We start from the raw sequence: 16577 nt of genomic DNA, 5'->3' as shown, positions 1-16577 counted from the left end.
ACCCTTATCCAGTTCAGCCGTCACTGCGTTATAATACGTGAGCAAGTTACTGAGGCATGACCTACCCTTCACAAAACCATGCTGTCCCCGATACAGTATCCCATTTTCATCTATCCAATCTTGTATTTTCCTCTTGCCTTTCTCCAAGACCTTGATAACGATTCCTGTTATGCTGATTGGCCGGTAATTTTCAAAAGCAGCCTTGGAACCACCTTTATGCAGCGGAACTATTTTCCCCTCTTTCCACCCCCTTGGGACTGATCCAGACCCGAGGCTCAAATTGAACAAAATGGTCAAGGGCACTGACAATTCTTTAGCCGCTTCACGTATGACACGAGCTGGTATACCATCCAATCCCACAGATGTATTGACATTGAGGTTCTGTAATAGACTATTTACCTCTACTTCATTCATCACAATTCCAGTATAAGCTGTTGGTTCTTCCATTCCTGCAATGTCACCACAAAGTGCTCGCTCAGTAATTCCACTATGTCGACTGATTCGGTTTCTTCCCTACCCTCAGCATTTTTTAAAATTCATTCTGCCATGAACATTTTTCCTTTTACTTGCAACATATTGAAAAAACTGTTTGGGATTCTCTTTAGACTGCATGGGCAATATATGTATATGATATATACATTCTTCGTGTCTGTAGTATGTAATTCTGTCTACAGAATTATTATGACAATAATAATTTTCATTCACTAAAATCATATCTACTTGTTCTTCTTCTTCTTCTTTAAAAAATAAAAAAAATAATAATAGTCTTTTTATTTGCACACATGAGATGTGCTGCCATATAAAAATAAAAACAATGCATATCATTCTTGCGAGTTTTATCCTTTGGTTTTTTGCGGCGTGAAAAATATTGAGTTTTCATTTGTAGAACTGTTATTAAAGCGATTAGAAAATATCAAGAAGGAAAAACAATATTTCCAAACCCAGTGGGTCGATTCCATTCATTTTCTACGTATTACTTTTGCAAAGATTTTTATATAAATATATGAATCTCTACTGTAGTAATTGACACAACAATAAACTTATGCAGGTGGATCATATGTATATGTGGATGTCCTTGAACCCATTTTCATGACTTGGATTAATCAGTATATTTTCAATGTAGCTGTAATTTGCTAATTTGCTTTGACTGAGATAGCGTATTTTTTTTTTTTTTTAAATAAGCATGCCTCCCTCCCTCTCCCTCCCCATGCCACCACCATGAGCGGGGATGCATTTTATTATTTTGCTTATCAGCATGTACAACTCTTTTGATATGTCATTGCGTGTTTGTTAACTGATCGTGCGAATTCAGAGGGACCTCTGTACTCCCCGAATACAATATGCCTTCGTCGATTAAGTATTACGGAGTAGGACTAGTCATCTTTCTTATAGCTTATTATTATTCAAGAAATCAGGAAGAATTACTTATTGAAAGGATAAACGGAACACTTAATGGACTTCTGCGGGCAGAAAAGAAGGTATCTGTTCTTCCAAAAACAAAAATTGCCATAGGATTTGGGTCTTGTAAGGATGGTGTAGTACAAAGTGAGGAGGTTCTTAAAGAACCACCTCCTGTAGACCCCGAACATTATGATATTATAACGTCTAAAGAAGAACTACTGAAAGTATTTGCATATTTTTTTCGCTATGGAGCTGCAGCAGAGTGAGTATATGTAAAATGCAGTCTTTTTATTATTATTATTCCTCACACCTCCAAGGAGTCCAAAGACTCATCGCGGGAGTTAATTTTCCACATTAACCTATTTTTAATCCTCTCTGGAGTCAGTGGGAGTTTGCTTTCCAGGGAGTAGAGAAATTCTATTTGGTTGCTGGTATTACCGATATGTAATCACATGTTTGTGGCAGTTTTATAACCGCATCTGAAAAATGGTACGGTCATGTAGCTAATGTTTGTAAGTAATTGATTAAAGGTTTTAGTTTATGAAACGTGCAACAAGATAGGGATTGGTGCAGTGTAGTTAGTTATAACATAATCACATTACTTACGGGGAAAGTAGTCTGTATTGGAAAATTAATTTTAATTACGGGGGTGGGAGAGCTGGAAAGTTCTGATTAGTACCTAGAACAAAAATGATATTAAAGCAACTGATATAACCACAAGAAAGAACATACTAGAGGCTGAGTTATGAAGGTAACTTATGTCCTTATATTCTTATATCTTCATTCTTGTGGTTATATCAGTTCTTTTCATATCATTTTTGTTCTAGGTATTGATCAGAACTTTTCAGCCTCCTACATAACTGAGATTTATGCTGTTATTATCCGTATGTTAGATAGTAGATGTTATTTGCAATAGTTGAATATGTTTAAAATAAAAAGTGTCTAGTTTTTCTAGTTTTTCCTAGACTGGTTTCGACACTTAAAGTATATTAAAGTGTCGGGATACCCCTCTCAAAACTCTTCTAAATCTCACTGAGTGACCCTAAAGGACCACCAATAAACTAATCACTACTTACCTGAATCACTTTAAGATGGGGAAACTCAGTGGTGGTTTCACCCAGTGACAGGCAAAAACCAGCCACCGAGTAGAACCTCTCTACTCCCTGGGAAGCAAGCTACCATCAGTAGAAGATTCCCAACTACTGGAAGTATGCAAGCAGTGTATATTTTCAGGAAGAAATTAAGAGTTTTTAATCTTGAAATCCAGAAAAAAAAATTATATATTTGATGAATAAAGGTAATTAGGTATACAAGACAGATGAAATCACCCAACACACAGGAAGACATTTATACTCAGCTGCATCTGTGGTGGAAGATGGAGATCACACAGCATACAAATTCTGAAAACTTTAGATACTAAAAGTTGGCATTTTGGAAATGAAAAAGAAGTTCCAAGACTTGTTTTATAATGATGTCTATAATTTTACTATTATTTTTTTTTAATTGTTGGTACATAAAGAAATCTCGAGGAATAGTAACTGTGAAGGATATTTTAAGACAATATTAGCATGAAAATCTGATTAGATATATATTTGCATTGGTTTTGCTCCATTTTCCACATTAACCTATTTTTAATCCTCTCTGGAGTCAGTGGGAGTTTGCTTCCCAGGGAGTAGAGAAATTCTATTTGGTTGCTGCTTTTTGTGTATTACTGAGTGGACTGCTGAGTTTCATGTTCTGGAGTGATTCAGATAGGGAGTGGTGAGTGTAGTAGTGATCCTTTAGGGTCACTCAATGAGATTTAGAGTGATGTTGTAGATCACTGAATTTTTGGAGAGGTATCCCTGCAATTTAACATATCTCAATGAAGGTCAAAACTGATCGGAATAGTGGTCCTTCTCAGAATGCATAGCTTTATACACACCTGATGGTTCCATAAGTTTCCGTCTTGACTAACTTTTAGAGGTGATAGAAAGAAAACAACTATGTCACTTTTCAACATAATTTCCCTTTACTTTAACACACTTTTCATATCTTTGAATTAGCACTTGTATGCTTTAAAAAATAGTTTGTACTTTTGTCTAAAAAATTGCCCAAAACTGCATCTTTCACCTCATTGTTATTTGAAAATTTTCTTCCTCAAGTCTTTCTTCAGTTTTGAGAAGAGGTAACTCACTAGGTGCTAGATCTGGGCTGTAGGTTTGGTGGTCAATCTCCTGGAAGCCACAGGAGATTGGACACCACAGGAGATCCTTCACTGCAGCTTTCTCAACAATAGCTATATGAACTAGAGCATTGTTGTGAAGCAGGCAAACACAATGACTCAGCATTCCTTGTGTCTTCTCCTTTATGGCATCATGCAGTTTGTGCAAGAGTGAAGCATAATATTCTGCACTCCTGGTGGTATTCCTTTCCTTGATGTCAATCAAGAGAATTCCCCAGTACTCCCAAAAGATTGTTGCCATGATCTTCTTGGTGGACTGAGCGACCTTGGCTTTTCTCGACAGTGCTTCACCTGGTTTGCGCAACTCCATGGATTCCCTTTTGGAAAGAGGATCATAATAAAGGACCATGGTTTCATAACCGGTGACAATGGATTCCAGCACTTCTCTCTGATTCTCTTGGCAAAGCTCTAAAAACTTGCTTGCAGGAACAGGTCACATGATGCTCCTTTTTATTCGAAAAGAGAAGTCAGGATACCTCCTTTGCACTGACCTTCATCATGTGAAGCTTCTCATGAATGATGCGAAAGATGGTTGTTATAGAAAGAGTTAACCTTGCTGAGATTTCTTTTGAGCTTCAGCCATCTGTCATTGAGCAATTCCTCCTCAACAAGAGAGACATTTTCCTCAGTCATCACTTCCATAGGCCTGTTGTCACGAGGATCATCTTTGATGCTCTCTCCTGTTTATTTGTTATTTGTTTATTCTGTTTATCAAATAGTTATTGGACAAGATCTACTAACCTGGCTTTTATATTTTCTAAACCTTTTTCTAGTAATAAATTTACGGAATTCAAATTATAAGACTCGCCGGTATTTTTTTTCTGTTCAGTTCATTGTTCGATTCTGCCTCCGGCGTAATTAGTTGCACCGTGGGTGGCAGCGTTTCTTTGTTCTCTCTGCAGTTTAAGCATTTCTATTCCTCTTGTTTGGCATTGGATTTGCATTGCAATAATAACAATCCTTTTCAGTTCCTATAATTAACTGACAGAAATTTTGAAATCCATAAGAAAGAATACCTGGGCAATTTTGAATATAAAAGGAAAAATAAGTAGCTTTACTGCATGTGTTTCCTCAGAACATCAGGATGTGGATTGGTCAACTGCCTTAGTGTCTTCTAGGTAAGGTAGTTGCTTTTTAAAGATGTTCAGGGAATCCTCTGAAGTGATACAATCATAAGGCACCTTAAACAGGAACCATGGCTTTATTTTTCATAAAATTTGGAAATTTCTTTTTTTATTATTATTATTACACCCTCCATTGAGTTGGGAGACTCATTGTGGGAGATTCATTCAACTGACAACAAATCTGTCATAATGAATCTCAAAATCCTTAATACTCCCTGCGTTAACGACATATTGTGGTAATACATTTCATTTCGACAATTCTCCATGTAAAAAAAAAATCTACTCCTCGCATCCCTCTTCACCATCCTCTTACAGCTTCCAGAGATTCAATTAGAGATGCCAAGAAATATTCTTGGTTTATCCTTTATACTATACAAGTGGCCAATTATACAAGTGTATAATGCTAAGCATTATGGAAAGGACACTATCCAGACCAGATTTTCAATTATCATTGAGGTGTCATTAGTGTGAGCCAGACACAGAAATGATACCAAGATTAAAGTAATGCAGAAGTCACTTATTCCCCATATATAAGTAGTGAAAAGGTGTCATCACACCTTATTATGCTAATCATTCCTGTAATGCTTTATGGGAAGCATTATCCTTTATGCAAATACTTAGCATTATACACCCAAAAGGAGGTGTGCTTTGCATTATGGGATACTAAAGGAATTAATGTGAAGTCATTAGCCTCTATGTACAGCAAACTTTGTTTGCTTACACTTGGATTAAGGATAAACTAAGAATATAACTTCTTGGCATCTTTAATTTAATATATAGCCAAGCGAAAATAACTTTCAACAACTAGCTATAATGCAGAGTATTTTAATAAGGTGTGACACCTTCTCACTACTTGTATATGGGAAATATGACTTTTGCATTATTTCAACATTGGTATCACTTCTGGGTCTGGCTCCCACTGATGAGACCCCTATGTTAACTACTCTAGGCCTATGATCAGCACCCCTTTATTTTTACCTCAAAGGTCAAAATCAGTCTGGTTAGTGGCTCTTCCCATAATGCTTAGCATTATACATACTTTAAAGGATGTGTGTGCTTTGCATTGCTCAGCTAATTAATGTGAAGTCATTAGCCTCCATATGCCAGCCTGGTTGGCTGAGTGGTTAGTGTATCTACTCTCCAGCCAAAAGGCTGTGGGTTCAAATCCCACTGTGGGCATGGATGTTTGTGATTGTCTGTGAAAATACTAGTGATGATGGTGGTGGTGAGTAGTAGATGGTATAGTTGGTGGAGACGGAGAGTTGTAGAGTAGGTGCCCTCCCTCGATGAGTCTTTGGACTCCTTGGAGGTATCAAGTAATAATAATAATAATATACATGTGAAGATACTTCACATGCAAACTCGGTTTGCTTACTTAGATAAAGATTAAACCAAGAGTATAATTTCTTGGCATCTTTAATTTAATTTATAAGCAAGTGAAAAAAAAAAATTCACTCAACTTCTAGGGATGGCCTCTGGTTTTTCCCCTCTTGCCTTTCTATTCTTTTTGCTATCTCCTCTGTATTAATCCAATAAAATCCACTCACTAACTTAAATGTCTATATTATATCACCTCTTTTCTCTTATCCACCAAACTCTGCATTCCACATTTCTTCAACTTTTCTCCATAGACAGGATTCTTCAGTCCTGATATTGTCAGGACTTGTGCCAACAGCAGTCTAAATCTCTTGTACAGCAATGAATATTTTATACTAGAAAAGTCAGATGATGCGACGAAGTTAAGTTATTAATAATGTTTTGACTTTCAAAAAACTGCTGTTTACAGCTCTTGGTTTTTTTTTTACATTTATCTTCTTTACAAAACTGTTAGTAGATAGCAAACATAGAAGTTTCTTTTTATAGTGTATGTATGAGTAGATCTGCAGTTGTAGATCTACTCATCTGTAGATCAACTGTTTATCAGCTGTTATTCATTTCCAACAGTTTATTGGATGCTATATTTGTCTCTTAGAGAGGAGTTTTGCTCATCACTCTGTGCATCAAAAATATCTTTGTCACTCCCTTCTCGCTACATCTTTACACACTTTATCTAAAGTTTGCATAGTTTGAAAACTAGATGTTATTTTTATGATATATATATATATATATATATATTTATTATTATTATTATTATTAAGGATATTTACTTGGATTGTAGGCATTTTTATATTAGAATTTTACTGACTAGAACCATCGAGATAAGACAAAAACTTTAATTAGAACACAACTAATTTCGTCCGAATGCCAGCTTCTTCAAGTGTACATACTATCACAAAAAACTGGAAACCTAGCAAGATAAAAAATGAACTTCTCATATAAACAAGTTAGGAATAACAACAGTCAAGTTTGAACTGGCGTCCACATGGCAGGTCTAGCGTGAGGCATTAGTGAGTGGGAACTATCTCGAGAATGCCAAAACTGAATTACTGCGCTGTATGAATCAGGTAAGCTATAACTTAAATTACTGTTCATGTGTGAGGGATTCAGAACTATTTCTTTTGATTCTAAGATGCGTCTTTCTAGTTCATCAGGACATTTATGGATATTTGTAATAAGATTCCAGTCTATCTGGTGTTGACGCTCTTCTAAATTAGAGTTGGCAGAGAAAAGGACATGACTGGAGAGGGCGCTTGCACGGGTTCTGTTGTAAGAGATATCACGTTGATGCTCTTCGAGTCGTAGTGAGATAGACTTATTGGTTTGCCCATAATACAGCTTCCTGCAACTGCAGATGATTTTATATACTCCTGGGAACTGAAGTTGGTGATGTTTTGGCTTGGGTTGACTCAGGAAAGAACGAAGTTTTAGTAGGGTAGTGAAGTAAGTTCTAATATTAAATTTCTTCATAATTCTCGCCAATTTGGGCGATAGAGAACTTACGTAAGGTAATTGAATGTGTGCAATAGGGTTTGAGTTATCTTCTTGCCAAGGTTGGAGACGTGGGTATAGACGGTTAGAAATGCTTCTAGGTGATTAGCCGTTGTTTAAGAAAATACTTTTGAGGTGGTTAAGTTCGATTTGAAGATCATCTTCTAAAATTAGAGATCTCGCCCGATCAGCCAGAGTGGTGATAATATGGACAGATACTTGCATGCCTCCTCTCGTCACTTCCCTCTGCAGAAACTCAGAATTATCTCTTACAACAGTACCCATGCAAGCACCCTCTCCAGTCATGTCTTTTTCTCTGCCAACTCTAATTTAGAAGAGTGTCAACACCAGATAGACTGGAATCTTTCTACAAATATCCATAAATGTCCTGATGAACTAGAAAGACGCATCTTAGAATCAAAAGAAATAGTCCTGGACCCCTCGCACATGAACAGTAATTTAAGTTATAGCCTACCCAATTCACACAGCGCAGTAATTCAGTTTTGGTGTTCTCGAGATAGTTCCCACTCACTAACGCCTCATGCTAGACCTGCCACGAGGACGCCAGTTCAAGCTTGACTGTTGTTGTTCCTAACTTGTTTATATGAGAAGTTCATTTTTTATCTTATTATTATTATTATTATTATTATTATTATTATTACCACAGGCTACTCCAGGAGTCCTTAGACTCATCGAGGGAGGCCCTAAACATCATGTTCATGCAGCTGTTCAACATTCTCACAGTATCTATCATACCTTGCCTTGAACTCGCTCACTGTCATAGCACCCACAACAGACTCTGGCAGCTTATTCCACTCATTTACCACTCTAAAAGTAAAGAACCCAGCTCTAACACCCCTGCTAACCACGCTCTTGCCCAGCTTCCATGGGTGTCCCCTAGTTCTCCCACCACCAGTCCTGATCTCAAAAATATCATCTGAATTAATCCTATAGAATCCTTTTAGCAATTTGAATGTCTCAATCATCTTGCTAGGTTTCCAGTTTTTTGTGATGGTATGCACACCTGAAGAAGTCGGCATTCCGACAAAACTAGTTGTGTTCTAATTAAAGTTTTTGTTCTTATCTCGGTGGTTCTAGTGAGTAAATTTCTAATATAAAAAAAATATATATATATTGATGTTTTGCTTTCAATTTATATTATTTGAGATGTATTATTTTATGATTCACTGATCTATGAGAGCATATTGTTTTCATGGATTAATGGAACAGATTTATTATCATTTGGAAACCTTCACATTAAGGGGGGGGGGGGAAGCACGATAGTTTTTCATGTAATTTATATAAAAAAATCACGAATTTTAAAAGAAAAGCTATTATTTTAAATATTACGTTCAGTGATCTTTGTTATCCAATCACCAATCACATTGGAAAATGAATTCTCCAGTTAAATCAGAGGATACATTTAGCTGAATATTTGGTTACTCAATGCTGTTTCAGGAATAAGATAACACTAATCAATTAAGGAACTGTTTAACTGAGGGTTTGTTCATTCAAAGGTTGGATAATTCAGAGATCATTGTATTAGCATTATCAAAAATTTCATTGCTTTATTACTTTTCAGGAGATATGTTAGCAATGAAGCACTTTTTGAAGAGATAGTGAGAGCTTCTGGAAAAGCACCTAGTATTAAATGGACAATGGGAGGCAATGCACCAGTTATGGCCAGTAGATTTGCAAAGGAAGGTTGTGAAGTATTGTTGGGTGCCCAAATGTCCAAAGAACTTCAGAACCTTTTTCCTCCTCAGGTAACTGTTTCTGGTCCTACGATAGAAACAGATGATGTGCATCTTCTTTTAGAATACCCTTCACAGCAGACATGGGGTCCTTATGTTTCTCCTAGAGCAAATAGGTAAGATTTTGTTCAAAAATGCACAGATTGATATATTATTTTTCATTAGAGGTAGGATTTTTTATTTGGTTACAAAGTATGTTCTACTTGACAAGAAATTATATTCTTATATTCTTGTTTAATCCTTTATCTAAGTATGAGTTTCCTCAATTAGGTGCTACTTGTACATAGGAATGGTTGACTTCACATCTGTTGCCTCAGTCATGAAGATACTTCATGCTCAAACTTTGTTTGCTTATACTTGGATAAAGGATTAAAAGAACATAATTTCTTGTTAAGTATAATTTACTTTGTAACTAAGTGAAAAAAAAAACTTCCAAACCAGAATACAGGTGAACTTTGATATATGCATTTTCGATCAATGCAAGTTTCAGTTAACAGTCACAAACATTTATACTATTCTTCTATATGTTTTCCCCTAAAATTTCAATTTTAGGGTCTAAATTAAGTATTCTGAAAAATGTTCCAAAACATAGATGAATTAAAATTTTTTGCTTTGTTTCAAATGGTTTGGCTGATTATAAAAAAACCCAGAAAACTCTCTGTGAACAGCATTGCTAGATTGTGCTTCTGCCACACCATTATGCCACCATGAGAATTGTTAAGTGACCATCCAAGTCAGATGTGTCAACTCAGTATCTTCTCATTACTTATTTCATGCTAAGTAATCATTAAAGTTCTGTAAAAGTTCTCCATGTCCAAAAGGAAAAGTTATATTCCAGTGCAGTCTGATAAGAAGAAATTCATGGTTATCATTTTGGATACGAAACTTGACATTAAATGGTTTGATAATGATCAAAGCAAGGCAAGCATCAGCATGGTGCTAGGCCTCAACACGTCTACGGTGTGATTAATTTTGTTCAAATCTTAGGAATACATAAAACAAAGTAAAGTTGCATCAACATCTTTTAGTATTCAGTGCACTGGGAACAGAATCAGTCCTATTCTCAGAAGTCATCGGTAAGGACCTTAGCTTTGAAGATGTTGATTCCACCAATATAAGAGAATGCCTGGATTCTTACTCATAGCCACTCGCTGACACAGAATCTTTATAGAATTGAAATAACAGCATTCCTGCGATGAGAAAGAAGAAATTGCAACTGAAGGAGAGGAGTGCATCATGAAGGAAATTTTGTTAAAGGAACTCAAGCAGATATTTTGATTGGAAACTGTTAAACAACAGATTATCAGATTTATATCTGAATGTGGAAAGAAAAGAATGTTAGCTTGAAAATGGAATTAATTGTTATCGCAATTTATGAAGAAGGCTACATCTGTTCAAATGTTCTTACAAATATTTTTTAGAAAGTAGCATATCCATTTTTCCCTTGTTTCTTAGCTAATTTCTTTAATATGTAAACATTTTTAGTTTACTTGCTTTCAATATTCTTTATATTTCTATCAATGTATTTTAGGGCCTAAATTAAGTCTTCTGACAAATGTTCGAAAACATAGATGAATTAAAATTTTTGACATTGATTTTTAACTTTGTATGTGGTTTCAATACATACAGTGTACTCATTGCACAAATTATTCATTGTGTATATTATTCAGGCCTCCGTGGAGTATTTCGAATTCATGGAGGCCTGAATAATAATAAACATTAACTGCATATGTAGAGGTTTATTTGCAATTTAATAATAAGATGATACTTTTTTCAGTACTTGTTTCCCAAGATTTAGGAAACATTATTTCTTAAGTTTCCTACCCAACAGACAAGGCCAGCCAATAGGACCTAGAAAGGGTCCCCTTCAGGCTTTTGGTCTAACTTCTTCCACTTATTGTTTTATGTGTTTTTGTGTGTCATCGCAATTTTAATATTGTATCCCTGAAGATGTCTCTAAGTATAGTTTACAATAACCTTTTACAACAGAGTAATAAGAGCAGTGGATGAGGGTAAGGTATACACTGTCATTCTTTTCGGATTTTTCAAATATATGATGAAATATAGGACCTATTAAATCTACATTTAATTATTTCTCTGTTCTGCATTTAGTCCATTAAACCTAATTATGAGTGTAAACTAGCACATAATACTTTAAGTAATCCACTCTTATCCTCTAAAGGCTTATTGAACTGTTGAAAAGAATTCAGCTGTTAGCTCTAACAACTGCATTCAGTAATGCATTCCAGCTTAACAGTCAATGACTAATTCTGCTGTTTCTGCTCCATCCTTATCGACTCCTTGCAGAACATTCATCACCTCCTTATCTGCTTTCAATATAATGGTTGGGATGAATGACCTGAAAGGTAGTGTGAATCGTGTAGCATGAGATTTGATGTTAGAGATGGTGCAGCAGAAATGTGTCTGAGCAAAGATAGTGAATATGTTGTCCTGGTATGATAATGCAGAGTGGAGGAGAAGGGCAATAATAACAAACGAGATGATAGCAATGTATAGGAATAGAGGTCTGGAATATGTGGATGCGTGGAGTACGTTTGAGGATAGAAGAGTTATATGCAAGCAATGAATTACATTTAAATGCACAGTGCAGGCATTTGGAGAGACTGTTGTTTTCTGGGCAAGTGAACGTATTGAGACAGGTAAACTAGAATTGCAGAGGTGGAATGGCCTCATGTGGAGATAGTGGCTTGAGAAATGGGAGGATGTACACTATATTACAGAGCCAAGTAATAATGAGGGGAGTAATAACGGCTATAAGAATACTGGCAATGCACAGATTTTTCTGTATACAAATGGTTAGGAGCATTAGAAATAAAGTAAATAAGTTTGTGGCATTGATTGACTCACTGCTCCAAAGGTTGTTGGTATCACTGAAATCGGTTAACTAAAGCAGATGTTCTAACGGATAGAAATCAAAGGGTATAGCAGGATAGGGATAAACGTGGTGGTAGAGTGTTACTCATGATAAGAGATGAACTGCACCCTCTCAGGGTGAAAATAACAGTGGAGATAGCACTAATGGCTTTGAGAGTATATGGTGTGAGATAGATGTTTTTACAACAGTTAATGGGATGTTGCTATAGGCCAGAAAATATAATTGGTGATGAGCAAGAAATGTTTAGTCACATTAGTTTGGGAAGTGCAGAGTGAGTGAGTGATCATATCTTCAACTATATATAAACTAGGCAAAGGAGATAGAGGAGATGCAGCAATAAGGGAACTGAATATTTGGGTTTCTTGAGGGACAACTGCCTTAAGCAGCATGTGTGTGTGTGTTGGGAGGGAGCACAAGGATCAAGAGTTATGGATTTGGTCAAAGCATCAGCTATGATTGTGCCAGACGTCATACTTACCCCCCCCCCCCATTGGTCAGAGTGACCATGTAGTCCTGAATAAGCATGTGGAGGTATCAAAAACAGAGTTTATGGAATTATAAGGCTGTCATAGAAACCATCTTGCAACAGTGCAATGGATGAAAGAATTTGAAGGAAGAGGGGTCATAAGTGCTTGTCCCATTGCAAGACTTTCATTAAACAGTCAAACTAATGGCACAATTAGTTCCATGGTCCATTCCTGTAAAATACATGAAATTCCATCTAGACTCCCTGCCTTATTAACATTTAGCATACTTAGTATTTGGAATACATCGTCTTCTTTCACTTCTAACACTTCATCACTCATTAGCCCTCTAGGAATATAGCCTGCTATACCTGGATGAAACTCTAATATAGTGATCGTTAAATAGTTCTAATATGTCATTTGCTTTGGTCACTCGATTCCCATCTCCATCCAGCAATGCAATCTGTGCACTATTGTTTTTTCACTAAATCACCACAATAGCAAAAAAACTTCTTGGGATTCTCCTTGGATTGCAGTGTCAATCTCCTTTCATATTCCAATTTTTCTCTCCTTACAATACCAGTTACTTTCATAGCCCTACATTCCTCATGCAACTGTTCTCATCTCTCTTTATGTCTTCCATAATCTTTTTCTTCTGCAATTCCTCTTTTACTACTTGTTATCTATTTGACTGCAAATTGCTTTATCTTCTACATGAGGCATACAATCTGCCATTGTTTTCAACAACTTTTTTTAAGTATCTAGATAACGAGTCTAGATACAATGGCATGCGAGATTCCAAGCTCTCTGGCAATATCAGTAATTCTGTGGCTTTCTTCAAGCTTTTCAATAATTCTTCCCTGTGTGAAATTATCTAGATGATGTCTTTGAGACATTACAAGGCATCCAAGTTTGCAACTTTATTCCTTCACGAAAAGAGCTTCCTTCAAACACAATTCATTTAGCACAGCCTTTTGCCTTTTATCCTGTTGAGTGATACCACACTATCTCTTTACATGCGATTCGAAAATTTGATTGTGTACCTGCTTTCTACTTGAAATTGTTAGTTATACAAATTGTCACAAGCTGATTTGTCTGAATTTGAGTTGTAATCTTCAAAAATAGTGTTTGTATTTAGGTTTTGGTCACCAGTGTATTATAGGTTTATAACCTCTAGTGTGGGGATGATATTTAAAAAAAAAAAAAAAAAAAAGCATGCAGTACTCAAAAATCTGTATCAATTATGTGACCATTTATGCAGTCTTTCCAAAATTACTGTATCTGTAAATAAAACTGCAACATTATACAGTATTCCCTTAATTGTCTGGCCTAAATGAATGAACTTGCAATTAATCAATGCAAAACAATCAATGCATGAATGGATAAGCATGTCATCTGATTTCTGGTTCAGCACCATGTGATTGTGCCTTCAGTTATCTGACTGAAAAATTGCTCTCTGCAACTGTGCACTGTGGCTTTATAATTGGAATATTTCAGAAGACAGCTTTTTTTTTTCTTTTTTTTTAAAACTTTTATATTTATTTTGTGTATAGTTTGCATGATGAAGTATATATGCTGGAGCAGAATTTAAATTTATAATATGATTGTAATGGTATTTGCTTGGAGTTTTTCTGCCTGATTTGAATGTCGCATCCCCATCTTTCTCCCAGGTGTTAGTTGGCCAGACAGTCATAGTATTTGAGAATGAAAATTGCCACGTTTAGTACTATATTTAAACAACAAATAATCAAAATAATTTAGAAACAATATGTGGTAGAATACAGTGAACCATTATTGATGCATATTTTTCTTTACCAGTATTTATTTTATTTTATATATTAATAAAAAAGTGTTTATATTTTTATTTTATTTTTATTTTTTTGAAAGATTTGACCAACTAATCATGTTGACAGAACCAGTATTGCACTGTTGCTTGATTTGAATTTCGTTTAGCCTATTTACAGGCTTTATAATTGAATATTGCCATTGGCTAGTACTGTATTTAAAAAACCATTTAATAATAAAATAAACATCTCTAATGTGTCATCATTTTCTTTTGTCAGAAGCGTGTATTTATTTTTGCTTGAATAAGTATATCTGTGCATTTGCAATTAGATTATTTTTATAGTTTTAGAGAATATTTAGTTTATTTAAGAGAATCATCACATTGTGACATGAACGTTAAAATGTAACGAGATTAGAGTATAATTATATATTGCCCTTTAGGTTACTAATTTTTAATTTTAGTTACTATAGATTGTCTTTTAGGTTACTAATGACTGACATACTAACTGCCAAATATATGTAATATTCTATGTGGGGAGAAAATAATTTCTTTTTTTTCTCATAACTTACATCAAAATGTGCATTTGTGCTGCTTCAGATGGGTAGTGTTACATTTATTAAGGGCCACTATCCAGTAGTGGCCCTTCCCTCAATGCATAGCATTATACATGTCCACAAGTACATGTGCTTTGCATGGTGGGAGATACTGAGACAAGGAGTGATGAGAGCTTGATCCACCTTTGCTCTGAGTTGCCAACAGTTGCACCACCTTGCTACAGTCCTGAAGATATTTTCAAGTGCAAACTTTGTTTGCTCACACTTGGATAAAGGATTAAACTAAATTTATTATAATATATTGTGTTCTTCTAATAAATTTTGTACTTCTTAAGAGCATTCAGAAAATTTAAGTTTATTAATTCTGTATTTATGTATAAGATTTTTTTTAGCTCATCACATTTGTGACAGGAGAAACATTTCAAATGCTTATTGCAGCTTGGAATATTGTTAGTACCTTTTAATTCTGTTGATTTAATCTGCTCTCTATATATAAAAAGATAAGCCAAAATTTGAAACATTTTTATGTCACGTTTTTTGTCTTACCAGCCTGGAACTCGGGGGGGGGTGTCAGGGGGGGAATAGCCCCCCTAGTATGCATATAAATTAACTGTGGTAATAAAAAAAAAAAAGAAAGAAAGATTTAAAATAAAAAGAACAGTCCTTCAGGAGCTATATAAAAATCCTAATATTAGTTGGTATGGCTATATAGAAATTTAATCTCCCAAGCCAGAACAAGTAGCAAGCTTGGAAATTGAAAACGTTTTGATATGCCTGTGATAGAAACAGATCTGATATGAAATTATAATTATTTATTTTTTTTATTTTTTTTTTTATTTCATTTCAGGTTGCATATATGAGGGATAAGAATTGCAGAATTGAAAGTGCAGCTCAGTAATAAGCCAGTTCATTTCCCATTCACCAAGGATGCATCACATTGGAACTGATTTTTCAATTTGGAGGATACTGAAAAAGCTCATTAGCACTACCACATTTATCATAAAATCTTTATTTCCACATGGTGGCCTTTCATTTTTCCTATTCCTCCTACCCTACCCCTCCTCATCTTCAGAGGATTTTGCCCACACTATGATATTGGAACAGTAGTACACAACTGCATACTTACTGATTGTCTTATTTTAGATAAACCTCCTTTTTGAAATTTACTATGGGGATATCTATGGAAATACAGACAACTTCATGAGCATCACTAGTTTTAATGTCTTGGCCAACTATAAAATGCATTAAGGAAATGAAGCTCCTGTTGTTGTTGTTTTTTATTGACAAAATTTCATTTTTTTTTTTTTCATTTCTCTATTTTAAGAGAAATTATGCAGATCTTTAGCCAGTAATAGACTTCCTTGATGGCTATATTCCTTCATCATCAATGTCTTGATATGTACCCCCAAGGGGTGTTCAGGCTACTATGACAGTACTACATGATTAAGTTTACATTATTATTAGTCTCCTATCAACAATTTTTGTACAGATTAGTCTATTACTTAA

General features: G+C 35.2%; 1 protein-coding gene across 1 annotated transcript in view; it reads left to right on the top strand.

Annotated features, from left to right (window-relative positions):
• The first annotated feature begins 872 nt into the window (after positions 1-872).
• The window catches only part of LOC150102173 (ADP-dependent glucokinase), a 44889-nt gene continuing 29184 nt past the window's right edge, over positions 873-16577 (top strand). Inside the window, exons 1-2 of the mRNA XM_090398637.1 lie at positions 873-1663; positions 9200-9487. Coding sequence (XP_090254763.1) covers positions 1341-1663; positions 9200-9487 — 611 coding nt within the window. The 5' untranslated portion in view covers positions 873-1340. The remainder of the gene's footprint in view (positions 1664-9199; positions 9488-16577) is intronic.

This window comes from Typopeltis vanoorti, chromosome 10 (assembly GCF_054136105.1).
Source record: "Typopeltis vanoorti isolate ZY-2024b chromosome 10, IOZ_Tvanoo_1.0, whole genome shotgun sequence".
In the NCBI taxonomy this organism is placed as follows: domain Eukaryota; kingdom Metazoa; phylum Arthropoda; class Arachnida; order Uropygi; family Thelyphonidae; genus Typopeltis; species Typopeltis vanoorti.
The sequence above is the reverse complement of the archived record's forward strand: the minus strand, read 5'-3'. Positions and strand labels throughout refer to the sequence as shown.